Here is a 27,986-nt window from a genome sequence, read left to right on the forward strand (position 1 = left end):
TTCCCGTTATTCGAGCGAAGCGAGCGAACACAGCAGAATGGCACAAAAATACATGACAGGGGTTTATTTTGGTGTGGTGTAATACAAAACAAGCAGTTCACAAAATCTCAAAATATCACATATAAAATTAAGTTAATACTAAGTTTGCGGGAGGTAAGTTAGTATAGATGGTAAGCTATTAGATTCCCCTCAAGATAAAGTTCTGGTGTGATTATTAAAAATGTTAGAAATCTCGGGTACTTATTCAAAAGGACGTATGTGATTTTGTAAACAAAGATTCAAACGTCGATTTGTCCAATCTGATAGCACTCCCACGCAAACCATCACCACAGACAGGTAGGGGAAGCCTTCGGCTACCTGTTGGTGGAATTGGTTTGCTTGGGAGTGCCATCAGATCGGACAAATCGACGTTTGAATCTTTGTTTACAAAATCACATACGTCCTTTTGAATAAGTACCCGAGAAATATTCTTATAATACCTAACATAAAACAACGTATCTATTCCTCAGTTCAAACTTAACAAGGTTTTCGTATTATTGTTGCACAAAAACTATATGATTTGTTCATGTTTACATAAAACGCAATTAAGATAAAATGCGTTTAAAAGACTTGGAAAAGGAGTTCGCGGATGAGCTCATAACTACAAAAATGTTTTGCTAACTAGCTTTTGGTAATCCACGAGCAGTTTTTTAAGCCTTAACAACATCTTCCAAGTAATTGGAAATGAATGTGTAAACTTTTAAGTATATTCGCGTGATATTTGTGCATAAAAACCACCTTCAACTGATGCTTGTTATTTTATGTTTGCGGTCCCTTTTTCCAGAACATCCCACAATCGTTCGATGGGATTAGGATCATATTCATAAGACAAGTGTGGAATGTTGAGCCCATGCGGTACATTGTAAAAAAGCCATCCCTTTACTAAATGGTCGGTAAGCAGTCTCGGAATAGAATCAATTCCTAATTTTCAATATTTCAACGCTGTTTTCAAATACTTACTCTCACAAATTTTGAACGTTCATGGTACAGTAGCCGTTTGATAACTGCAAAATATTTACTTTGCGGTTAAGGCTCAAATTACCGTCATCCAGTCATTGACGAGAAAGACAGCCACGTGCTCGTACCACCTCCCAGTAATAAAACCACCCACCGAGGAGAAAAAGCAGCCTCCAGCTGGAGAGGGAAGTATTTTTGTTTCAAAACTACATCATACAATAGCGAAGACATAATTATATCCGGTGGATGCTTCATTTGGTTGAATTTTGCATTTGTTTTCAAAAAAACTGCCTTTTGCAACATTTTTTCCCAGAAGGGGAAATCGACGATTTACTCTCACGTTCTCTTATATATGAGAGAGCGTGAGAGTAAGTCGTCGATTTCCCCTCTTGGGAAAAAATGTTTCAAAAGGCAGTTTTTTTTGAAATCTCAAGCGAAATACAACCAAATGAAGCATCCACCGGATATAATTATGTCTTCGCTATTACTTCCCCCATCCAGCTGGAGATTGCTTTTTCTCCTCGGTGGGTAGTTTTCTTACTGGGGGTGGTACGAGCACGTGGCTGTCTTTCTCGTCAATGACTGGATTACGGTAATTTGAACCTTAACGAATGCCGTTCGATAACTGCAACGCATTCTAGACGTCAAACGGTTGTCAATCGACGTCAGATGCAATAAAAGTGCATCTAAATGTGCAGCGCAATGCAGCTGTCATTGAGTCTGACATCAGTTTGAAGTTTAGCGGTTCGATAACTGCAAAACTGTTGCAACTATCGAATTGCAGTTAAATGACTTGCAGTTATCGAACGTCTACTGTACTATCTATGAAAAACACGTTTGAAACCTCAGATGCCATCATCAACCCACTATTATAATACTATAATAGTACACCACCATTGTTTTGTCTTTCTCGTACAACAAAATTGTACCGGCTATCATTTCACTTCAAAAACGAATTTCTTTCAGAAGGCTTTACTGCCGTGAATCGCATATCTGTCCCATCTTTGCTAGATTTCCTATTCATATGGGACAAATATGCGATTCACGGCAGTTTAAAACCCATTCATTTCAAAACTTATGAATAAAATGGTGGAATTTCTAATTAGCTACCTCAACTGTGATATCGCCTTCAGTGTCTCGTACTTGACACATCCTCAGATAACGCTCATATTTCGTTACCTTGAATTCGGAATGTCCTACAAAGATTCTCGTAATGCCTGTAACTATACAATTTTGCTGAAGCAGGGTGTCGACTCAAATTTGAGAATAAAATTCCTTGACTTTCCAGACCATTCCTCTACACTAATAAAAATGCAATGCTCAGATTTATTTATCGCAAATTCATGAAGTTTATTAGAAAGTCAATCATTATTTTTAAGAGTGCAAACATAAAAATCATAACAAATATTATGAGTATTATGCGAAGACACATAACCCATATATATGTGTGCAATGGCATTCATAACTGAACTATCATGAACGACATGGTTGTCGTTTAATAGTTGAAAATTATATTGATGCATTAATACTTTTTATGATTGTATCTGCTGGTCGGTCGTTCCCGTGAACCAATGTTGACCACGTTCAGCCATCGCCGGTCCCGGTGGCTCATCATTTACGGACAATTTTTCACTGTAGCTTTGTTTGCATCAATTATGCGGCTTCATTTTAAATGATTGCCAGTACACACAACTGTAAGTATATTTGACAAAATTGTTAATCTATTCAGAATTGACAGGATTTTACTTTTCAGATGTCAGCGTCTTTCAAGTTAGCGCTAAACGAAGAAGGACCGAAGACTCCGTCCCGGGGTGGAGTTGTAAAGTATCCCCATATTGAAAATGGGTTCCCGTTCGAGTAGATGCTGGCTATATGCTCACTTTAAAAGAAGTGGAATCCGACAAACATCAACTGGGCCGGCAGGTTGCCTCCCGACGATAAGTTCAACGGAACCGCAACAATATGGCTCGGCGAATCAGAAAAACCCGATGTATGAAAAGGTCACAAGAAAATGTCTGAGATAGCGCATCATAACAGTATCTATAACAGTTTATTGACAGGATTCAATTCGCACAGTTTTATTCCAACATCTGCACTTGGCAGCAAAATAAAAATAATTGTGATAAACTGATTCTTGAGTCAATAAAATTATTATTCTTCAGATATCAAAACTAATTTTAATTATCAATAATAGCACATATTCCATATGTAATATCGACAAATGAATTTCATAAATAGCAAACATATAGTTTATATCGTGTACACTCACAAGATTTATAAATTTCACACATAAACTTCATTTGTCGAACAAAATGATTTTCATTGTTCGGAAACCAAATAACTTTTATTATCCCGAACATAGGTTATATTTGTGAAAACAAATTGCAAAAATTTATGTAGTTTCACATATAACGTTTATGCGGAAATTTGCCTCGGTGTAAAGCTTCCAGATATGAAAAATGTTTTTTTTTTCAATTCCAATATGAGTTCGTGAGCTACTGGAAGCCTAATCACTTTTAGAAACAGAACATTAAGGATTTGTCGAATATCGTAGGTAATTCTGGTCGTTCACAAAGATTCAAGTAAATGCGCAGAACTCCTGGAAGATTTTCATATTTCACATCTCTCCAAAATTGGCTCCAATTAATGTTATACGTTTTCTGGTGCTTTCATCCACTATTGGGAATTCTCACGCATTCCCTGGAGTCGCAATAGACCTCCAAGACTATTGGCGGAGTTTTTGTTTTAAAGTTTTTTAAAGTTTGTTTTGTTAAAGTTTTCATTATCTTGCCCGTAACGCTGGGTAGATACCTCTTCGTGGTGTGTTACGGGGTAAGTTCTACCATGGTCACATTGCCAGCTACAGGCACATCCTGATCCAACGAATACCTTCCCAATATCCAACTCCGTGGTACTTCTTCCTTCTCTCCCTAGTGACGGTACAGATAAGCGTGGCCAGAAATAGTTATTCTAATGCTTTTGTCATTTTTGTCATAGAATGAAATTAAGGACTACACCTACCTTGATTTCTAATAGCAATCTGGACAGAGATTTCAAAGGAAACATGAGTATCACTAGTTTCCAGTCCACGAAATAGTTTATAGTAATTTATTTATTTTCCATATTTCATTATACTTATTTTTTATATTTCACTATATTTATTTTTCATATTATTACATTTTAATTTTTTAAGTTTTCATATTTTTATAATTTTATATTTTAACATTGTTTTTTTTAATTACGTATTTTATACCTTCCTAATCTAACACTTTTATGTATATTATTTCTGTGCATTAAAATTTTAATTTCATTATGTTTTTATATTATCATATTTTCATACCTATTTAAATTTAACATTACACTTTCTTTTTTTATATTTAATGATTTAATATTTTTAAACTTTTATATTTTGTATTTTTGTATTTTCATATTTATATAATTTCATGTTATTACACTTTCATATTATAATATTATTATATTTTCCATATTCTTATATTTTTCCCATTTTTATACTTTTATGTTTATGTGCTTTTATGACGCTTTTATATTTTTATATTTTCATGCTTTCACATTTGTTATTCCTGTATATGTTCATATTTTCATGTCTTTGTATTTTTAATTTCAAATTCCATATTTTAATCTTTTGTATTTTCATATATTTGTATTTTCGTTTTTTATGCCATTTTATTTTCATATTGTTATAATTTTGTATATTTAATTTTCATATTTAAATTTTTTGTCTTTCTTATATCTTTATACTTTCATGTTGTTATAATTTTTATGTTTATGTTTTTATGTTTTCATATGTTTTTATACTTTCATATTTCCATGTTATATATTTTTGTGTTTAAATATTTTTATATTATCTTATTTTCAGATCTTCATATTGTCATATTTTCAATATCACTTTTTATATTTTAAAATTTTTCAATAATTTCATATTCTCATGCTTTTAGGTTTTTTTTGTACTCATATTTTTGTATCTTCATTTTTTAATTTCATGTTTTCATATTTTTTCATTTCATATAGCAATTTTTATTCTCTTGTTACATTATATTTTTATGTTTCTTATTTTCATATTATAAAATTTTCATAATTTCATGCTTTTATATATTTATATTATTGTATTATGTATCTTCATATTTTCATGATATAACATTTTCATAGTACACTACAAAACATCCCAGGAATGAAAGCTTCACAACCTGCCATGTAATTTTTATGCAGACGACGTCCTGGCACATGACCTGCTATCTGATACTCATAACATTCTAAATAATAATCAAATTCTTTACAATTTCCAGCTTCTTCTACAAGAGATGTACATCCCGAGTTAACTTTGGCTCCCAATTGATGTTATGTTCTACAAATATATATATATATATATATATATATATAAAATTTGATATAATTTCTTATTATAATGTTATTCATTTTACTACATATTTATATAAAAACTACCAAAATAAGAACTTAAAAAGAACGCGGTGCGTATGGTACGGTATGTCCACGCATCCTTCAACCCCTGTAGATTCGTGATATGTATCATGTTGAAGTGAGTACTTGAACACGATACATCTCGAAGAATCATCTCTGCGGCAAACACAACGCAGTGGGCCTGGCCGCTTTGAAGTTTATGTCATATCACTGGTATGCTGTAAGCCTCAATATTGACAAGAAAAATTATTGGGCGTCATCTAACTCAATGATTTTCCAGGATGCTTTCTTTGTACTGGCTGCGTTTGTGTTCGATTAGATTAGATTAGATTAAAGTTTTCATTATCTATCTGGAAATTTGTGTGAAATCTTTTGACACGACTTATGAACTCTTTCTAATCCCGTTAAAAAATCTTACCGGTTAGGTATTTTCATGAACATCGAAAAACCACTATTGGCTATCAAGTATAAAATTCTTATTCACTCTCTGTGGAGTTTATGGACTTCTAACGTCCGAGCATGATTATGGAGTATCGAGTAACGTTTAATTGAGACCATCGCCATGGTCTGTACATGAGGTAGACCATATGTTGCTTTTATTCACTATCATTCTCTCTACATGACCATAAATTTGACCACCTAAGGACGTGAGTATCGACCAATGACTTTATAAGCCCATCGTCAAAAGGAAGTTCACGAAAGGTATTTAAAACATTACCTACAGAATCTTGTTTGGAGATTATGCCGATGTTGTGGAGTGCCGTCACAAGTCCATAAAGATACTATTCGGCATTTTCTTTTAACAAGCTTCCAAATATCTAGTTGTTGGTTGAAGGTTGAATATGTTTGGTGATTGTTTGTTGAATGGTTCTGAACTATGGCCTATATTTCAGCCATTTGATTCAGTTTCGACTGCTTTCACTAGATATATTTGGGCGTTACATTTTCTTCGAAAGGTAATGTGATATATTAGGTTTTTCATTAGAGTTGATTACTATTCAGCAATTTGAATTTATCATTATAGATCGCATTAAATACAATTTTCCTATATCATAAGTACAACAACATAGGTAATTGGATAAGGAATGACTCTCGCGATTGATGATTAGGTATTTGAACAAACTTTCAGAACTTTTTTTGTTTGATGGGAACATGACTCAAACGCTACTAATAAGGAAACTGCAAAAAATTCAAAACGACTCCGACACAAAACCACTCAAACTAAATAGTCTAAAATATAAAAGGGGACTAAAAAACTATATGGATCAGGTCTCAACAGTGACCATTTGGGCAACGTGGCTTTGGAACTTGGCTGTTATTGCTTAGAGATTAATAGAAACAAACTCGATTACCATGGAGAAAATGAAAAGGGTCCGGAGTAGACTTTTAGTCTAGAGACTGCCAACGGCCACACACAAAAATAAGCTTTATAGCTTGATAGTGGAGGCGGTTGTCGACTGTAACTGCCTCGAAGTATTGTTCAACTGCTAAGAAGTCTGATGAACAGCTGAAACGCTCTATTAATTCTGATTCGACGTTTCAGTACCTTGATTGGTCCTTTTTCAATGGATTAAAATTGGTTCAGAGTTTCATTGTCATAAGTGTCCTTAGTTTAGTATATTGCTCGAATTAATAAAAAAAATCACTATAAATTTTCAATATTGGGTTTTGTAATTTTTTCCCTGACCTCAATCAAAATTCCCTGACTTTCCCTGACATTCCAGGTCCAAAATGAAATTCCCTAACTTTCCCTGACTTTCCAGGTAGTCGACACCCTGTGAAGAAACAAATTCTCTTTTCTCTTAAAATTTTCATTTCATTTAGGAGGATTGATCACCAAACTCATTACATCAAAAGAAGCTAAAAACTTTCTAGAAGAAACATCTAAAATAAGGGGTTCAAAAGTCATTTAATTTTGATCGTCAAATCGATGATACTGGCGAACTGGCGGATATAAACTGTGACCCACGTATATCAATATTTTTTTCTGAAATTTAAATAAATACGCCAAAATTGTTCTATAAATATTGATTTACCACCTATAAGGGATTTCGGTAACTAAATATTCGCATGGGTCAAATTTGTAGCTGGGTATTAATTTATAAAGACGCCAAGGACGCCAGTCTTATGGGGGCGCCGAAATCCAGAACTATGCTATGAGAAATAGAACTGTATAAGTAAAGGAGCTGCAAAGGTCAGTGGTAGAGATACCGCTATCACCGTTTTGTTAGTGTTGTACACTAGTGGTTTAAGAGGTGGGGCGCCACTCGTCGCTAGCACGCTTTGTTTCCAAAGGCAACGGCTGTGTAACTGTCGCTCATCTAGGGGATGTTCTGCATTAGGTCCGTTTTGTGTGAAGCAAACATATCGCTGTGTTATTGATTTTAAGCGTGCGAAGCGCTGCAACACACTGCGAGAATAATATCGACGCCTTCTCACATTTCGTTGCAACTCATTCAAATTCAAATTTGAACGAGCAAAAGACATATTCTTCTGTCGCTTCAACTATGCCATGCGGAATATAAAACTACACATGATACGGATGTCAGTAGTAACAACAGTGCATGTTTGACTTAGTTCGTGGGGAGCCGCTTGGTTCAGCATAGGGATCCTACATTCAGAGATATGCGAAAGCGGCCATCTTGAGCCAATCGAGCATTGCGAGCTGTCAGAATCTGAGCCAAATGAACATTGTTATTGTTGTGGATTGAAAGGTATTGCGATTGCAATGAAAAAGATTTTACGAAAAGTTTTGTCGAATAAACAATTTGTTTTACATTGGCAAGTTGAAGTAGTCTAGTTTATGCACGGTACTTTGTTCATTTGTATTGCACTCTTATTTTAGTGATAATGCACTGTTTGACGTTAGACAACGAAATATGAAAATGCCATTATGCGCAAAGTCATGTTCGAGCTACAACATTTTGCGCTACGGCAAGTGCTGGCAGCGTTTGTTTACAAAAGTAACAGCGTTGCTAAATCGTCTGGAAAAGTATTCGCACATCTCTTAATATAGGATCCCTAGTTCAGCATAGCTATTTGAACGTAGTTCATTGTCTTGGCTGAATTGTCACTAACACTGCTCTTATATATTGAAATATATTGTTTGTTCAAATTTATACATTTCGAGAATGTCTCTGTATGTGGATGTTTCATATGTTGCTCAAATATAGCTGTATTGATGTGCATAACCTCATTTAAAAAAAAAAATTCGTTATCAAATGGTTGCATGATGCTTTTCCTCACGAAAAGTGAGCTTTATAAAGATATTTTTCCGATGGTCACTGGTGGCGCCAGTCATATCGGGACCGCTTTGCGATTTGGGCGTAACTTATTTTGTAAACAAACATTGGAAAGCGAATTCCTGCTAAAACAAGCATTTCATGAAGAAACCACGGTATGGATCCGATAGATTAAGCTTTCCTCTACCAGATAAGGGAATTAGTATAGGATGAAAACGCTTGCATTCTCCGGAATCTATGAAGCAATGTTTGTTTACAAAATAAGTTACGCCCAAATCGCAAATCAGTTCCGATATGTTATTAGGTAGGCCACCACTTGGTGCAAGAACGTTGCCTTTGGAAACAAAGCGTGCTAGCGACGAGTGGCGCCCCACCTCTCAAACCACTAGTGTACAACACTAACAAAAAAACTTCATATGAGCGAGCCTACACGGGCGTTTCAGGACCGCGCACGTGCTTAAGAGTTAATAAGAATGTTATTTGATTATTAAACATTTTTGAACAGGTTCCCAATTATTCCACGCGACGCCCCTTTTTAAAGAAGGAATCATCGACTTATTTGCCTCATTCCGGGCAAATGCGTGGGTCCCTATTTGTATCCTCAATCAATGCGTGCTTCAAAATAAAAAGCAATTCACTTTTTCTGTTTTATGGTCATTATGCCAAAAAGCCCATTGTATGTGAAATATCCAACAACAATTACCATAATGGCCCTTGCACATCCAACTTATCAAGACAAATGATTTTATGTACAATTGTATGCTCCATGTGTGTATAATTGTATGGTATTGCAATGATGATTAATAAGAAAACAAGAAAAAAAATCATGTTCATCTATACATCATGTTTTCTGGGGAGCGGTTCATTCTGGGGATTGGTTTTCTGGGGAACGGTTTTCTGGGGAATAGTATAGAACCGACAAAGCTATTTTCTTCTGATCTCTGCTGAATAATCCGATGTAGGGTAAAACGACCTATTATGGAGGGGTTAAGCACCGCGTCAAAACAAAATTGATTTCGGAAATTCTTTAAAATGAACTATTTATTGTTTCTAACATTGTAGTAGTCGAACAGGATGCTCGTTAACTCTAGTTTCGTAAATATTACGTCAATTGTGATTAACTTATGTTGTTTTGGTTCAATCAAAGTTAATTGCCTATTTCCGGGGATTAAACCACCCGACTTGGACGTTAATTTACAATGTTATGAAAACTCATATGTGAATATGTACGTTATGTGGAAGATATTGATTTGGAAAATGTATTGGAGGTAACCACTTTCCCTTCGATGGGGCCCTACAGTACGCTAGACTGGTGCTTTAACCAACTAAGCTACGAAGGACCTCCGTCGGCCTTCGCAACCTAGCGGCTACTGAACGAGCTCGAGATTCCCAAATTGGACGCATAGTTATTCTGAATAAAGAATGTTTTGTTAAAAAGAATTTAATTAATAGTTTCCCGTAAATGTTAAAAACGGATTTTCCAGGAAAATGTTTCAAGGCCATTCGAATAATTGTTAGTGATATTGCAGTATTTAAATTTACAAATTTACAAATATTTAATTTACATTTTGTCCTACTGGCCTAATAATAATAAAAAATAATAAAAAATAAAATATTAAAATGAAAAAAATCAAAAAACTCCTCGGATTTCACCTGTCATAAGACGAGTTTAAACAATCCCATTGAATTCCACCACTTAATTGTATCCTGACAGATACGTATTTCGACCTCAACAGTAAGGCCGTCTTCAGTGTCTCGTACGAGACACTGAAGACGGCCTTACTGTTGAGGTCGAAATACGTATCTGTCAGGATACAATTAAGTGGTGGAATTCAATGGGATTGTTTAAACTCGTCTTATGACAGGTGAAAACATTCCACTAAAAAGCTCAAAATAATTTTCTTATCCTCGGATTTGTTAAAGAATGTTTTGAAAATCCTCAAAATTATCCGAATTTTATTTTGTTGCACCCCCCCCCCCCCCCCACCCCCCCAAAATATTATTTATCGTCAAAAAAAAAATTCTGCATAATATGTATAGTCCCATTCTCCCACAAAAGAGCGTACTTTGAAGTCATATTTGAATACTTTATATTCAAAAGAGCATACTTCAAAGTCTTTTGTGCGTTATTTTTTTAGCAGTGTACCTAGCAGTGATGATGCCTTTCTCGTGCATTATAAATTAAATTTAAAAAAATCATATTCAAAAGATCAAAAAAGCTTTTTAGGGGAATACCATTCGAAAATAAAGAATTTGTGCGCTAATTGTTTTATTTCTCATTTTTTTTAAAAATTTTTCAGTTGTGAGCACGCCGAAAACCAACAAAACACGACACAAATTGAGCCTAAATTGCCTGTTTTGCGAATGGTATTGATATAGGAGCATGTTATTAATAATGGAACAGATACCCTAGATCACATTTTTTCGACCATTTTTTTGCATTGCATGCCTTGCCATGCCACCACTTTTGAAAAAAAAATATTAAAAAAAAAAAATTCAAAGGGGGGACCCGATCGGGCCAATTTTCAATAGCAAATAATGGGAGTTGGACCACATTCCCCGTTGAATGCAACTTGTTGCAAGTAAATCGGATAATACTAAGTTCCAAAAAAATGTGTACACATACAGACATCACCTGAATTCATCGACCTGAGTCGATTGGTATACATATAACACTATGGGTCTCCGTTTCTTCTATCAAAAGTTCTTTTTTGGAGCAATTAATTTAAATAGTCTAATATCTCAACGATTTAGCTTTCATTGCCGTCTAATTTTTAACAAATCCTCCCTAATTCTGTAAACCTATCCAATTAGCGTCTCTTAGGTTTACACTACATCCGTCAAACCTTTAACCCCGATTAATGAATCACAATCACACGCATCCAAATATGCATCAACCCATCACAGAGCAGGTTAATTGCTGTCAGTTTTGAAATGAACGAAATTGATAACAAAATTCTCACCAAACAGCGACAGCGTGTTGCTTAAGCTTCAGCTAAGCGCATTGGTAGCTTCAAAACACTCTGATGATGACAAATGGAAAACAAGTAGCGTTATGATTATTTCCGTCCCAACCATACACCTCTTTGGAGTGCTTCTTATCAAAATCAAACAATTTTACGGTCCAGCAGTGTACACTTGGCCTTTATCAGCAGTAAGCACCATCATACTCCATGTCTGTTTATCAAGATTTTATAGGAAATGAGAATAGAAGGAAAGTATCTCACAGAAGGCTCACTGGAATTTTGCTTCCAAACAAATGATAACTACTAAGCACTAGGGGAATTGTATCATTTTCCATCATACGGTCCAAAATTCCTCTCATCTTCTTCTTTAGCATTGCATCCCCACTGAGGCATTACCGCCTCGCAGATTAATAGTTTATTTATATTAATCACATCCACAGTGTCAACGAAGTCGATAAAATGTTCAACCAGAAAATTTTCTAGACAATGTCTTCCCTAGTATAGTAGCCGCGCATTCTACTACTGCTAGGATGAGGGAGGCCCCAATGTCGTCTCATAAAGATTTTTTTGCAATTCCTGATTTTAATACCTGGTTTACTTTTCGTCATTTACTTTTCCCTACCACCCAAATGGGTGCTTTAATGACCATTATGCAACTCAAATGGGTTGCATAAAATCCATTATAGCACTCATTTGGGTGCTATAATGAAAAACCAACATCAGAACAGTAGTTTCATGACTATATTTTGCTGATCAAGCTTGGGTAAGTGATCAAATAGTGCATTCTCTGCGTCGCCTAATAAATGGAATATTTTGATGGCTTATGACATTAGAATTTTCCAAAGGCAAGTTCAGCTATCGCTCAAGGCTTGTCGACGTATGCAATGTGGCACGATAACATGGAATATGATTGTTCTCTGCAGCAACATGATTTATTTGGTAAACATGATCATATGGAGTAAATCAGTTTGTATCGTTTTGCTACAAATTTACCATATTGAAGCCCATTTTTCATCATTGCAAAAAATAGCGTGTGCAACTCGTTGCAAAACTTATTTTTTCAGCACTCGTAGTATTTATCCAACTCGTCCAACTTATCCAGCCTCGTTGGATAAACGTACAACTCGAGCTGAAAAAATCATCTTTTTGCAACTTGTTGCACAAACTACTATTTTAAGTTTTGCTTGCTGTTAAAAAATATAAAAATTGAGACCATATTATAATCCTCTAATTTGGGAGATATGGAAAAAACCGAAAGAGTAACCCTACTGCAAAATAAAACAGTATTAAATAAAGGAGCAATCAATGCAACGATTTTTATTTGAGAACAGGTTATCGATTTGAAAATAAATGGTGGCCTGACAAGAAGAATGCACATTTCCACATTATTATCTGGCCGTCGAGGCATATGCAACACAAGGGTTCTCTGTGTTATCACTACAATAAAAGCAAGCCATATCGAAAATGGAGCACGGACCCACAGCATTGAATGGCATGCATCGCTTGCCAGCAAACAGTTGCGCGACCTAACGGGCGCGTCTTGTTTGACCCCTACCGACGCCAATTGTTTACCAGCCACTTCTACTGTAAGGGACGATTCAAATATGACGTCCACTACTTTTTGAGATTTCTAGACCCCCCCTCCCCCCTCTGTCACGCTTTTTTGTATACCTAGTATATGTATTGTCGAAAAATTTAAGACCCCCTTTCCCTCGAAAACCTGTGACATCATTGTTGAACAACCCCTAAGTGAGCGACGGTATATGGACATACCGTGAAAAGGCTCATGAGATGTGATTTAAGTAGCTAATGGGTTTGCCAGCAACGGGCTACCAGAGTAAAACTTGTTCACGGTACCACCATATACAACTCGGTGAAAGATAAGCACACCGGCGCGGCCGGCGGCGGCGGCGTCGCGAGATTCGTCGTCATAGTCGCAGCATTGTCCCACACTTCCTCAATCAGTTATTAGTGCTCTCGCAACGAGTGTGGACGCGAATTGTAACTAGCTGCTTGATAGACCGCGCAACCTAACTAGCGAGTTCGTAACCCAATTAAGTTCGATTTCATTAGCATTTTTGTTGTGTGTTTTGATTGATCCATCAAGTGTAATAGAAGAATATTCTCAGTGATCGTTAAAAAAAATCCCACATTTTTTTTATTTGAAACGCTAACCCACCAGGAAAACGAGAAATTCGCGATGGCATCCAAGCTTAAAAAGGAAAAGATTGGAATTATCGGAAGGTAAGTACACATTGTGAATCCCAGCTTAGAGTTGAGCAGCAATAACTCCAACAAATTCACTATACTTGACGTGACTGTAATTTGGGACAACATGACTGTAATTTAAATTCGCTCACAAAATTCGATCTTACATTACAATATGTACTGCCGTAACATGTTCGAACTGATTACTTTCTTTTTATTATAAACGAACTATGCACCAAAACTGGTTTGGTTACATCATTGATTCGTTTTTAATATTGCTTGCCGCAGTATGTATGCCAAATTACTAGGATCAATCTGCTCGTTATATAAATTATGAAAATATAGGTACATCTAACTTTGCCATTTCGCGAAGGACCTATTAGGGTTCAGCACATCCTGTTTACAAATACGGTTTCAACCGTGTCGCATTGGTAAGGACAAAAAGTTCTGTCGGTTTCCGAATACATATGTGACAAAAAATACAATGAAATATAGAATAACTGTCGAAGGAACGTAAGGAAAATATTTTAGGTAAACCATTGTTTTTTTCCCTCTTTTTTAAAAGGTTTTAAAAGGATTCTCATGATACATTTCTTTTCTTATTGTGACAATAGACACACTGTGATGATTTTTTACGCGGATTTAGAAATCTAAGCGTTTTTTCTGGATTTTTTACCTCGATTTTTTATACGATTTTTAACGTCAGTTTCGAGGTCTAACCAATTTTTTACGCGAAATTTCAAATCTAAGTGTTTTTCCCTGTTTTTTACGCGATTTTTTTAGATCGGTTCAGGGATCTGATCAGTTTTTTTATCGCGGATTATGAGATTTACGCGTTTTATAACCATCTTCAAAAATTAAAAAAAAAATTGTTCCCTAAATCGAATGTTGTCAAAATCGAATAGGATCTGTATTAGTGTTCTAAATTAGCATTTCCACGTGGCAAGCACAATGGGTACACTGAGGACCGGGACGGAGGACCGGACTTGCCAGCTCCGGATTGTTAGTCCTACTTATTCGCGTCTTGTGAATGAAGATTAAATGAGAAACTTGGAATTGTGGGCTACTCTGCAATACTCGCAGTAATCGGTAACCGAAATTCGCAAACAGGATGAGGAGCAACGTCAGATAATGAGGAACAACAATTACCGTGATGTAATGTGCCCTAATTTCACGCGCGCCCTAACTTCGCGCATTATAAAATTATTAATGTTGTTCAAATTTTAGGTACCGGTCAAAATTGAAAAATCGAGAGGATTACAAGATATTATTGTTGTTGAATGTTTTTTACGAAAGAATTTGAAAAACGAACTTGGTTTTTTATTACACCAAATAAAATTATTTGATTTTGTTCCTCTCATCGACCGCCATATTTTAACGTAGAACATGACCTAAATAAGCAAATGATTTTACTGTACAAAATTGGCTACTTTTTAGAAATATTTGTAACCATTATGCTCTGTTTATTCGTCATTAGTATTGAAAAGGGTAAAAGGAATACATATACACACTTAGAAATATCCTTGTAAAATTATGGCATTTTGCATGCACATAAAAGGAGCGGCCAATTCATCATAAATTTATGTCGCGTTTTAAAATTACATGGCGATTAAAAGCCAAAAAAATACACGTCATGATGTAAAAGTGAACTACTGATGTGAAGCTCACTTCCACGTCATGACGTGCACCTTTGTTTTTTTTTTTTCATACCGCATAGGATGCATTTTTGAGTCACGAAATATGCCACATAAATAATTATTTTTAAAATGGTCATACTCAGTACCTACCAATGATGAAATTGTGTCTGGCTTACAGCGTAAAATATCACTATCTTCGACGCCTAACGGTTGCGGTTCATCTATTCATATTTTCAACCACTTACACTATACTTGATCCGAAGGACTACCACCAGGATCTTTTGTAATCAGTTGCTTAGGGAGCATTATGAGTGATTCACTAAATGCACTGATGTTTTTCTTCATACTACACTTGGTAGTTCAGTTATATATATAAAACAACGTTAGAATCTAAACCAAATAGAGCTGACATTCAGTCGTCAGGTTTTTAATAGCGGCTAACAGCACTAAGGAGACTTCTATAAAGGTAGCTAGAAATCCCCACTTGCACTTGCAAAACATCTATAGATTCCAGCTCGTCGTTGCACTGGAGTTCAATAATTTCTATATGAAACATTACTAGCGGAATTTGGGGCAATTGATCCAATGACTTTTATTCAGTGAAGGAAATAACTGGAGTCATTTGGAAATTCACAGAAATAAAGTATAAAAATCTGAAGGGTTATGTACAAGGAATGCAGTGATTATCATGTATGAATGTTTTAAGATAATTCATTTGATTACTTATCTCATTGGTTTAGAACAAAATTTATGTAACTTAAAATATGAAAATTGTTGAATACCGTCGTCGGGGGTGACAATGGGTCAGCGCCCTCACCGACAGTCTGGAGGTCGGATAACAAAATCGTTCAAAAAGGTCTCTTATAATGAAGTTTTCTTGTCCTCATATACATTAAATCTATTCTACAAGCATTCTATGTAGTTGAAACAGTGACCTCTTTCTCACCCCCAATTGACCCACTGTCTCCCCCGACGACGCACAGTGTTTTCTAACCCAGGAATTCGTGGTCGAAAATGTTTTGGCCTTGAAAAGTTGATTTTAGAGGCTAAGTAACTTCGGAGAAAAGTTTCAGTATGTTAAGCTCCACACTTAAAAAAAACATGAACCTTTCGAAGACAGCTTCTTTTTATTTTTTTAACTAGCTGTATGTACCCGGCCTTGCCAGTTTGATTCGCAGTTTTTTCATAATCGGAAAATGAATAAACCAAGTGGTGTTTTTTCTTATTGATACTTTATCATTTGATTAAAAGAGGGCAGATTTCCTTTGAAAACATTGACTGATTTTGAAAAAGGGATCAAGACCAAAATCGCCTTATTCCGGGCAAACGTCTATTTCTAAAGAAGGAAAAACATCCACTGATATCTTATTCTGGGCAAACGTCTATTTTTAAAGAAGGGATCACATTCACCATCCAGAAGGAAACACATTAATCATTGCTTTTTCACTGGGCAAACCATGATTTCTCAAATCGGCTAAGGGGAGCTCAGAAGTTACACTGAGGTGATTGAGAGCTGAACAATGCCAGTCCCTCCACAACCTTCCCTTTTTTTTTAATATCATCCCTAACCCCTATCTTCGTCTTCTTAAGAAAAATAATGTGTGTCCCAAATTTGGTTGAAATCGGCCAAGGGGTTCAGAAGTTATGCTGGAACATACACACAAACATACAAACATTGAGTTATATTTATATCAGAGCATTAGTGATTAATCATAATGATTTGAATGAATTTTACATTTACTCATTAATCACTAATAATATTCATAATGTTTTGAGTACATACCTCGCATTTAGGCATACCGTTTTTAGGCATACCTTGCTTTTATTCATCAATCTTTAATCATAACCCAATTTGGAATAAAGATTACTTGATTATTGATCACTATGCGATTTGCTGAAGGAATGAAGAAAATCTATCCAGCCGTTTCTTAGTTAGGAATACAGGCCAATTCATTTTTATATATAACAAGAAGAAGAAAAAGATATCCATACGGCAAGCTAAGTCACATATATGTTGCAATGCAACCATTAGTGCTTGAGTTATACTTTCAATCTCCTAATTAAAATTCTCCCCCATTTGCCCCTAAATGTATGCAGTTAACGTCAAAATGCTCATTTTTGAACAAAAAATCGTCAATAGCTTCGTCAATATTCACAATAAGCTATCATTGTAACTCGTATAGCCCGTTTCAAGCCCAAAAGCCAACCGCAGTGGACGACGGCCATAATGAGACTCACGTTGCGGACGGGAATAGGAGGAGCTGCTAAAATGGTCCGATATTGTCTATCCGGAATAAAGTTAGAACGCTTTTTAAATCCAAATTGGATTTTTCTCCAGATACAGGCAACTTTCCCAACTTCGGGAGTAGTGCGCTGGATTCGCCTAAAGATGCGCTAAACTTCGGAAGAAAGTTCGGTTCGGAAGTCCCGACTTCCAAATTCTAAGTTGGTGCTACGCCGACAATAATCAGAAGTTCCAATGCAACTGGCAAATTGCTGGAGAGTTTCCAAGTCGATCGATATATAAACCTCAAAAATCCATTGAAAGATGAATGCGCTAGTAAAGTTTAAAATCTTACATGATTTCGTGACAGCACTCAATTTTGAAATTTTCTTCCAGTTTACACCCTGCATCCAAGTCTTCCCTTTAGAGCACCTCCACGGGAGTCCCCATCTGGGTCCCTATCGCTTTTTCCGGGCCCTTCATAGAGACCCACTTCTACACCGGCGGTATCTAAACGGGAATGAAAAATAAGAACGCAACTCAAAATTAGCGGTGAGCTTCCAAATTTAGCGCCCCATACTGGGTTGCTAAATTTTCATACAGAGTTGCTATTTCGTGAAACGTCATTTTGGTATAGATAAAAAAATGCAGAAAATCTGTTTTTCTTTTTCAGAACAATTCCAGCGTATAGAAAATAGCAAGGGAAATATTCATTTTTTTTATCTAGCGCCCCAGTTCAACTCCGCGAAGAAGAAAAATTATACTAGTGGATCAGATATGATGAGGAGCGAAGCGCACGGACGCCCGCTAGAGTCCGAAATTTTCATGGATTTTCGCGACAGAAAATTTTACAGTTTTTCTTTAGCAAGTTGTTCCAAGAAGAAGGTCTTCCCGGTGCTCCAGGAATCCCTTAGAATGTTGCTTGAGTATTTGTTCAGTATGTTCTTCAAGCTGTCATTCATTTGAACATGATTTGCTTTGGAAATTCATCATAGGATCCCTGGAAGATTTCTCCGAGAGTTCCCAAGCAATCTTTGAGTTTTTTTAAGAATCTTTAGCAGTTGTCCCAGAATAGTTTTAGGATTTCTTCCAGAATCTATCGGTTTTTTTTTATTGGATCTGCCCTATAAGCATGACGTTACGATTTCAATAAAATATTACCGGATGTTATGTCACATGTGCCTACTACACGGTCAAAAAACAAACTCAATCATGCTATAGATGAGCATATAGATTCTACTATCTATAGTTTTAACTGGTAGTTGCGGCGTTTTCAGCATGACGTTTCATTTTTTCCGTCTGCCTTAATCTTATATAATATAATTATATTATATAATATGTAATATATTTATATTATAAAAATGAAATGGTCTGTGTTCGTATCCGCATAACTCGTAAACGGCTGGATGGATGTTTCTCATTTCTTCAGCAGAAATATTCGTTATAGTTTCCGACGGGTTTATATGATATTTCCTAATGCGAAAATTACGAGTAAAGTTGAGCAAACCGTGAGAAACTAAAATTGTGATTCCTATGCGAACTTTGCATGGCCAGTTCGGAATGCACATTCTCGCCTACTATGCAGGACAACGTCTGCCGGGTCAACTAGTTTCTCTGATAAAATCAACTGAACTTTCAAGCAATTTTCTGAAAAATCGAATTGCCTTGAACTTAAAACATTCTTCTGAAAAATTTGTTGTCTACATTTACGGGAAATTATTAATTCTTTTTAACAAAACATTCTTCTTCAGAATTTCTACAATAAAATCCTCTGTTATGTATGTTTCGAACGTCCAATGGAAATGATCTGAAACTTGCCGAAATTCTATGTTAGTTATTATTTCTAAAATTCTAAAAACTCTTAGGAAAAATGTATTTTTTTTCGATTAATTATTTTGTTTACTTTTACGGATGATCATTTTGATTTTCTGGCAGATTTTTTTTAGAATTTCAACAGGTCTTACGGAATTTCTTCTCAATTTACACGGGGCTTTCTTCTGAATTTCCAACAGAAATTTCGACGGTAAATTCCTTTTATTGTCTACAGCACATTCTTCTATTTTTCTGCAGGAAATAATTCATCCTTATATCTTATTTATTACTCTGAGGCTTCGGTCTGATTAGCAAATTAAAATCAAATTAAACTTAAAAGTGACAGTTTAATAGTTTTCAAATAACCGCGATTGCAGAGCGAGAATACTTTTGACAGATATCGAATAATTTTTGATAGATGGCTTATTGGTCTTGTCGGTAGGGACGGGAAATGTCAAAAAAATGTCATGGGATTGCTATTACTAGTTTGCTTAGAACTTTTTTTTCAGAAGTTTTTAACGCTTCGGATTTTTTGATCAACATGTACTGCTTAGAGGATGCTTGAACTTTACCAAACAGATCATTTTTCAAAATACAGTGTGTGATGCATGAGAACGGAATTCAAAAAAATGTCACGGAATGTCATGATTTAGAGCAATGACCTATTAGAAAAAGTGTTAGGATCCTTCAAGGGCTACATGTTTATATAATAAACAGAATTCTTATTTACAAATTAGTTCCATGACATCGAAATGACTGTTCTCGTCAGTGCTTGTCGGATGATTTTTAATTTTTTCACTTTTAAGTTTAATTTGATTTCAATTTGCAAATCGGACCAAAGCCTTAATTTTCGTAGGAACTTGTCATATAGGGTAATTCGCCAAATGTAGAACGGCTCATTTTTTCGCCTAATGTTGAATGCACGTGCATTTCTTTTGGGCACGTGCATTTCTTCGGAACGTCCGTAATCCGAGCCTTTGGAAATTGTTTAGAATAACACCAGTTTTGACTTTGACTAACATAATTTTACATTTCCATTTCAAATCCTATTTGGATTGAAGATGTTTCCCATATATCCTATCACGCACATACTAACTATGACTCAATTTCCAGCGGTCTGATTGGAAGATCATGGGCCATGCTGTTCGCCGGCGTTGGTTACCAGGTCACCATTTTCGACATCATCCCCGAAGTGGTTGAAAAAGCCCTGCAGCTGACCAACGAAGAGCTCATAAGTCTGGAAAAACAGGGACTGCTCCGAGGTACGCTCAACGCTGCCGAACAGTTCACCTGCATTCGGGGATCACACAACCTCAAGGAAACCGTAGATGGGGCACTGTTCCTACAGGAATGTGTCCCGGAAAATTTGGACCTGAAGAAGAAGCTGTACGCCGATTTGGATAAAGTCGTTGGATCCAACACGATAATTTCCAGCTCGACCAGTACGTTTATGCCGTCACTGTTCAGCAAGGATTTGAAACACAAAGATCAGGTGATACTTAATTTTTGTATAAGGTTTTCTTAGTGCTATAATTATTCGATATTTCAGGTTCTTGTATCTCACCCCGTGAATCCTCCCTATTACGTGCCCTTGGTGGAAATCGTTCCTGCCCCATGGACCAGGCCGGAGTTCACCGCTAAAACACGCGAATTGATGACCGAAATTGGCCAAAAGCCTGTAACGTTATCGCGCGAAATTGAAGGCTTCGCTCTGAATCGTATTCAGTACGCCATTCTGAACGAAACCTGGCGCCTGGTGGCGGACGGTATTTTGAGCGTGAAGGACATTGACAGTGTCATGTCCGATGGGCTGGGAATGCGCTATGCTTTCCTCGGTCCTTTGGAAACGGCCCATCTGAATGCCGAGGGTATGATCAGTTACTGCGATCGGTATTGCAACACGATCTATGCCGTGAGTCAAACGATGGGACCAACTCCCAGAATGGAGGGTGCGGTGGCAGAACAGGTTGCCAAGGAACTGGAGGAGATGGTACCGCTAGATCAGTTACCCGAGCGACGAGCGTGGCGAGATGCTTGCCTGACAAAGCTGGCACAGCTGAAGAAAACTATTTGAAGTTGAAACAAGGCATTTTGAAGTGTGAAAAAATGTGTGGAAGAAATAAATGTGACAACTTATCTTCATTATTTTTTATTATTTCCTCCGAATCGCATAACAAACTGCTCCGATGCTATTATCTTCCATTTTTGCCACCTGACTCAGTGAATGTTGAATCATAGAACGATAGATTGAAATGTAGACAATGATGTACAGTAATGATCTGTAACCGTAACCCTATTATTATAAGGTTCTATACTATTCCCCAGAAAACCGTTCCCCAGAAAACCATACCCCAGAATTCCATTTCCCAGAATGTACCATTCCCCAGAAAATCAATCCCCAGAATGCACCGTTCCCCAGAAAACCATTCCCCAGAATGTACCGTTCCCCAGAAAACAGAATATATAAATAAACATGATTTCATTTTCTTGTTTTCTTACAAACATCATCACAAGACCATAATTAAAATCATTTGTCTTGATGAGTTGGATGTGCAATGGCCATTGTGGTAATTATTAGAATCTATAGTTTCAAATACAATGTGCCTTTTGGCATAATGACCATAAGGTGCCCGCCAGAGTAAGGTTCCTATGAGAGTAAACGCGTCTACGCGACGTCGCGCGAAAATTGCACGCAAAGGAATAACAATCAATAATAAGGAGCTGTCAAATTATATGGACGCTTCGTTTCCCACTGCATTTCGAGTCTACTTTGACCGCACCCTTATCGCGATGTGCGATGCGACGCGACGCGACTCACGCAAAGGAATAACAATTATTATCAATGAACTGTCAAACTGCACTGTCGCGTCACGTCGCATAGCATGGTCACGTCTATTCTGGCTTAGCATAGCATATGGTCATGTCTATTCTGACTTCACCCCACAACAGAAAAAAATTCTTATTTTGAAGCATGCCTTGATTGAGGAATGAAATAGGGACCCACGCATTTGCCCGGAATAAGGCAATTAAGTCAACGATTTTAAAACGCGCATTTACTCGGAAAAAGGCAAATGAGTGATACATTCTTTCGACTCACACATTTGCCTGACATACGCCTTCTTTCAAATCACGCGTTTTCAAGGAGTGTAGCAAACAAGTGGATGAAGCCTTCTTTTGACATATAAATTTACCCGCACTAATAAAAATCTACAGTTTCATTGAACAAAATAAAAAAAAAACAAATACTGCCGTTACACGCATAACTGTCCCATGTACATGGGAATTCCCGTTTACTATAAGCATTTGCCGGAAATAAGGTGAATCATAATTGAACCTTTGTATCTTGGAACATTAGTGACGTGCGATAATGATGTTACCCACGAGGTGAAAAGGCGTATTGCAGCTGCAAATAGGGCTTATTACGGACTTCGTAACCAGCTTAAGTCCCGTAGTCTGCAAACGAAAACAAAACTCGCGCTATATACTACTCTGATTCTTCCGGTGGCTTTATACGGCCATGAGACATGGACGTTAAAGGAGGCTGATCGGAGAGCTCTCGGAGTGTTTGAGCGTAAGGTGCTGCGGACAATACTCGGCGGTAAACAGGAGAACGGTATCTGGCGGCGTCGCATGAATCACGAATTGTACCAGGTGTATAAAGGGCTGGATATTATTAAGCTTATACAACACGGCAGACTACGGTGGGCTGATCACGTTGTTCGTATGCCGGAAGAACGACAAGCGAAGATAATATTCAGTAGAGAACCCGGAAGAGGCCGCAGGCTTCGTGGAAGGCCGCGTACACGATGGCTTTTTGCAGTTGAAGAGGACCTGAGGGCGCTCAATGTTCAGGGCGACTGGAAGCGATTGGCCCAGGATCGAGTCCAGTGGAGAAAGATACTCCATTCGGCGTAGGTTCATCGAAGAGATGTAGCCCATCAAGTATCAAGTATCATAATTGAACGAGCCATTCTTTTTATTTCAGTTTTTTAGTTGCCAAAATCTTTTTTCTTCATTGCAGGAATCTTTTTAAACGTATGAAAAAAATTCTCGGATATGGTACATTCTGGGGAATGGTTTTCGGGGGAATGTTTCATTCTGGGAAATGGTTTTCTGGAGAATGGTACATTCTGGGGAGTGGTTTTCTGGGAAACGGTTTTCTGGGGAATGGTTTTCTGGGGTATGGTTTTCTGGGGAATGTTATAGAATCTTATTATAATCTTATTTTAGAGGCAAATGAAACCTGAAAACAACAGTAGCGCATCTAAATCGTGGTTATACTTTCTGGGACACTCTATGTACCTACTATACTTTTTACTTTATTTTCAGCAAAAATGAGAATAAACGAAAATCTCAAAATCGTCGGTTCGAACGTGATTCTAGTGCCGTACGAAAGCAAACACGTGCCCAAGTATCACCATTGGATGAAAAGTCCCGAGCTTCAGGAATTAACTGCATCGGAACCGCTGTCTTTAGAGGAGGAGTATCAAATGCAGAAATCCTGGCGAGAAGATGAAGACAGTAGGTATGGCTTTCTTTCCATTTCTATCAAACGTAAACAAGTTTCTTTTCACAATTTCCTCTATAGAATGTACATTTCTAATTTTGGATAAATTCGAATACGGCAGAGATGGTGATGAAATAGCAGCTTTGATTGGTGACACAAACATATTCCTGCAGCCGAACGAAGGCGATGATGCTGATGACGAGGACATCGTTAAAACAGGAGAAATAGAAATCATGATTGCCGAACAAACATGCCGGGGGAAACGTTACGGTTGGGAATCGACACTTCTGATGCTGCACTTTGGCATCAAACATCTGAACATCCAAAAATACAAAGCCATAACCAAAGACACCAATGCCAAGGCCATGCAAATGTTCACCAAGATGGGATTCCGAGAGATGAAACGAGTGCCGGTGTTTCAAGAAGTAACTTTTGAAAAACTGGTAGACAGCGAATGGATCGATTGGATTGAACGGGAGATTTCTCTATCAATTGAACCATACAGAAGCTAGTCGTCGTATGTTTCCGGTTTCAAACTTGTTTTCATACTAGTTTTTTTTTATTGGGATCTTAGCCCTAGTAGATCGATTTTTGTTTCCTAGTCTTTATGTTGTTCTCACATTAATTTCCTTCCCAGATTGATTAGTCTCATATTTCCTTTGCGATCAAATGTTTTCCCTTCTATTAAATCTAATCAGAGCTATTTATCTCGTGATTTTACATCGCATTCGGATTTGCACCCACCCCCGACTATTACTATTTATTGGTTGCTTCGCTAGGGCAGTGCGCACAAATTGGTCTGTTACCCAATCTATACATTAGCTATATTTGGCAGATTTTTTTTTATTCAACTCTCCTACTCATTTGCATCAATCCGTTTCAACTTCAGTTATATTGTTATTATAATTTAATTCGATTTATTTTCGCTATGATAACACAAGAAATAGACAATAGAATTATTAAATTGCATTTACCCCTTGCATAAAGGTTCTTGATCGAGTTTATACAAATAATTAGGAAAGCTCATTTGGAAAACAAAAATTAAATAGCGATAATAAACGAGGATTATTTGTCATTTAAGAATAAAAAAAGGTCTACAGGCAAGACGCCTCGGATTTTCCAAGGATAACATCAATAAAAACTGTTTCTGACTGAAAATAAATAAACTGGTTAATATTTTAATGTGATTACCTACGTACGAGAATCAATTACGGGTATGTGTGTGTTATGTTGCCAGTTTTCATTTAATTTAGTTAATTCAAACATTTTATTTTGTCTATCTAAATCTTACAATATTCTAGTGAAATTTTAATGTTTCAAGTTTTCCCCTATTCTAACATAATCCTTTGCTTGCTCTATATATGTCCGGCGATGATGGTGATAAATATTATTTGAAGTTACTTTACTTCTTTTTGAATTTTTGTTTACTTTTTTTGCTTCACTAAAAATATCGTTGAAGACGGATAAACCCCAAAAACAATCTGAAAGTATTGGAGAACGGATTTTCTCTGTTTCTTTGAAATGGTGTGTTCTAACGCTATACAAAGCTGATCTTCTTCTTCTTCTTATTGGCATTACATCCCCACACTGGGACAGAGCCGCCTCGAAGCTTAGTGTTCATTAAGCATTTCCACAGTTATTAACTGCGAGGTTTCTAAGCCAGGTTACCATTTTCGCATTCGTATATCAGAAGGCTAGCACGATGATACTTTTATGCCCAGGAAAGTTGAGACAATTTCCAATCCGAAAATTGCCTAGACCGGCACCGGGAATCGAACCCAGCCACCCTCAGCATGGTCTTGCTTTGTAGCCGCGCGTCTTACCGCACGGCTAAGGAGGGCCCAAAGCTGATATATTTTTTTATTTCAAAAAAATATTTTTTAATTACGCAGTGCTAGAAGCCACAGAAAAGCAGACATCACACTTAGAGGTCATCCATAAATTATTGCAAGCTTTTAAAGGGAGGAGGCGATTTCGAGAAGCGTGACGGCCTATCCAAATTTTGTGATGTTCAATACAAAAAGCGTAACCAATGGGAGAGGGGGTTGCGGAGGGCATCGGTACTGCTGTTACATTTAAAATTGTTTTACACAGTTGTGTGAAAAAAAAACCTTAGTCCCCAACGGCAAATGACCGAGAATAAGGAGTCTTATCATAGCTTGTCGGTGGGGATAGTTTTCCGATTCTATTTCTTCACACTTGCAACTTGTTTACGTGGCAAGTAACGATTATGCGAGAATTGTGCCTCTTTTATCTTTTATCATTATAAATTGATAGCGAAATCTGCATACGCACCAAGCTACTGGAGAAACATTTTCAATGTATCAGATGAAGAATTAATTAAGAAGTAAGTCTTTCTATCAAGTCTTTAGAGGCTATTGAAAACTAAATATATTTGCTGTTTCAAAGCTGAATAACATATTCTCAACTCTACCGGCAAATCAAACTTTGCACCAATTAGAACACACCTTTCTAATAGAAATGAACCACTTTTTAGCATTCAGACATCCAACCACGGTGGCAATTCGGAATCGCGAGACTATCACAATTGTCTACCCCTAAGAAAATGATCTTTGCAGTAACACATAATTATAACACAACAAGGAAAGCTTACCCTATTGCATATACTGTATATGTAACAGCATGTTGGTAGTTTTCAAAAGAAAATCAGCCTTATTGTACGTGTTTGTAATTATTTTCTAAACTTTTGTTGAGGATTGTAAAGATCCATATCTAGCAGAAAATGAAATCGTTTTCATGTTTTAGTTCAGACAAAATTTCTTGTGTTTATGTCCGTGATTTGATTTGCCCTGAACCAAAATGGCGGCGGAACAACAGGCAAAAAAGGCAGTGATAGAGTATATATGTTGTAGTCATCCAATGATTTAATTGTTATGTGTGGATGATTAAATTCGCTGCTGTAGATACTGTGTATGGCCTCGCGATTCTCAATTGCCATCGCCAATCCTGGCTAGGGGTTTAGATATCCACATTTTACACAAATTCAATGAATAATCGTTGGAATCCGAATCTCCAAATCCATGCAATGTCTCCCACTACAGCTTCAGCTCAAATATTGCGTAAAACTACCAACGTTCTTTAAGCGGTTTGGGAATTATCGGGATATCCCTGAAAAGATTGGATGACGATCGAATACTGGAATGCTTGACAGCTTCCAAGACACCAAAAATAGTACAACTTTTGTTAGATGAAGAAGTCGCCATTCCCATCGCGTGTTTTTAGTTGCTGTCTAAACGGTTTCTGCTGCCCCAATTGCTTCCCCTTTCTCCTCTTCACGGACCTTGCCTAATATCGGTCTTACATTAACGCCTCCGCATGTTATCACTTGTTATCCAGTCTCTTCAGAGATATTCTTAGTTGGTTCAATCCCGAACATATATTAAAAGATAACCCCTTGAAACGTAAACTACAATTCGTAGGGCATATGATTGCTACCTATGGATAAATACATGTGCAATAATTAGTTTTGTGAATCTCATCGGGGTTTTTCACCCAGCATGAACAAAACCCACGCACGAAAAGAACGTTCACACTTAAAATCTAAAGCTTTCTGTCGTTAAATAGTATTAAATTAGTGTGTATGATTTTAAATCAATTGATTTACATTTCTTCCTTTTGGGTTATGCTATGGTTCGATAGGACCACTACCACACACAATCATTTATCATCACCATACGGTATTAGTTATCCGCGTGTGCTATCGATTTGTTGCTAATGAGCAGTTTTACATAATGTTACACAATGATGAATATGCTAAAACTTATTATAAATAGATACAGACAGAGCGAATCAATCGGTTATTACCTGCCAGTGAAGATGTTTATCGAGTTGGTGCCACCGCGCTTCCGGATCAATCGTGCCGATACTGAGAAAAAGAAGAGAAGAACATATAGCGTTAAAATTGTTTTACATAACGTTGGTTTTATCTTGCTAATT

At 36.8% G+C, this 27,986-nt stretch overlaps 4 protein-coding genes across 6 annotated transcripts in view; 2 read left to right on the forward strand and 2 right to left on the reverse strand.

Annotated features, from left to right (window-relative positions):
* Positions 1-27,909, reverse strand: part of LOC134218461 (zinc finger protein ZXDC) — a 51,244-nt gene extending 23,335 nt beyond the window's left edge. Inside the window, exon 1 of the mRNA XM_062697470.1 lies at positions 27,855-27,909. The gene's annotated coding sequence lies outside the window, so the exon portion shown is untranslated. The remainder of the gene's footprint in view (positions 1-27,854) is intronic.
* LOC134218464 (alpha/beta-tubulin-N-acetyltransferase 9) lies at positions 61-25,195 on the forward strand. 2 transcript variants are annotated; one of them, XM_062697475.1, is made up of 3 exons: positions 61-153; positions 23,852-24,043; positions 24,111-25,195. In XM_062697475.1, exons 2-3 carry the CDS (start codon positions 23,857-23,859, stop codon positions 24,539-24,541), a joined length of 618 nt encoding a protein of 205 aa, XP_062553459.1. In that variant the 5' UTR covers positions 61-153; positions 23,852-23,856; the 3' UTR covers positions 24,542-25,195. The 2 variants fall into 2 exon arrangements, with proteins under 2 accessions (XP_062553459.1, XP_062553460.1); XM_062697476.1 differs by lacking the exon at positions 61-153 and adding an exon at positions 913-932 and having other exon boundaries at positions 23,852-24,047; positions 24,151-25,195.
* Positions 94-21,664, forward strand: LOC134218463 (lambda-crystallin homolog). Of its 2 annotated transcripts, none has more exons than XM_062697474.1 (4): positions 94-153; positions 13,824-13,885; positions 20,636-21,014; positions 21,072-21,664. In XM_062697474.1, the coding sequence occupies exons 2-4, from the start codon at positions 13,842-13,844 to the stop codon at positions 21,594-21,596; spliced, it is 948 nt and encodes a 315-aa protein (XP_062553458.1). In that variant the 5' UTR covers positions 94-153; positions 13,824-13,841; the 3' UTR covers positions 21,597-21,664. The 2 variants fall into 2 exon arrangements, with proteins under 2 accessions (XP_062553458.1, XP_062553457.1); XM_062697473.1 differs by lacking the exon at positions 94-153 and adding an exon at positions 13,508-13,682.
* LOC134218462 (arf-GAP with dual PH domain-containing protein 1-like) overlaps positions 24,545-27,986 on the reverse strand; it is a 34,506-nt gene continuing 31,064 nt past the window's right edge. The window contains exon 5 of the mRNA XM_062697472.1: positions 24,545-27,915. Coding sequence (XP_062553456.1) covers positions 27,851-27,915 — 65 coding nt within the window. The 3' untranslated portion in view covers positions 24,545-27,850. The remainder of the gene's footprint in view (positions 27,916-27,986) is intronic.

Source organism: Armigeres subalbatus, chromosome 2, assembly GCF_024139115.2.
Source record: "Armigeres subalbatus isolate Guangzhou_Male chromosome 2, GZ_Asu_2, whole genome shotgun sequence".
Classification (NCBI taxonomy): Eukaryota; Metazoa; Arthropoda; class Insecta; order Diptera; family Culicidae; genus Armigeres; species Armigeres subalbatus.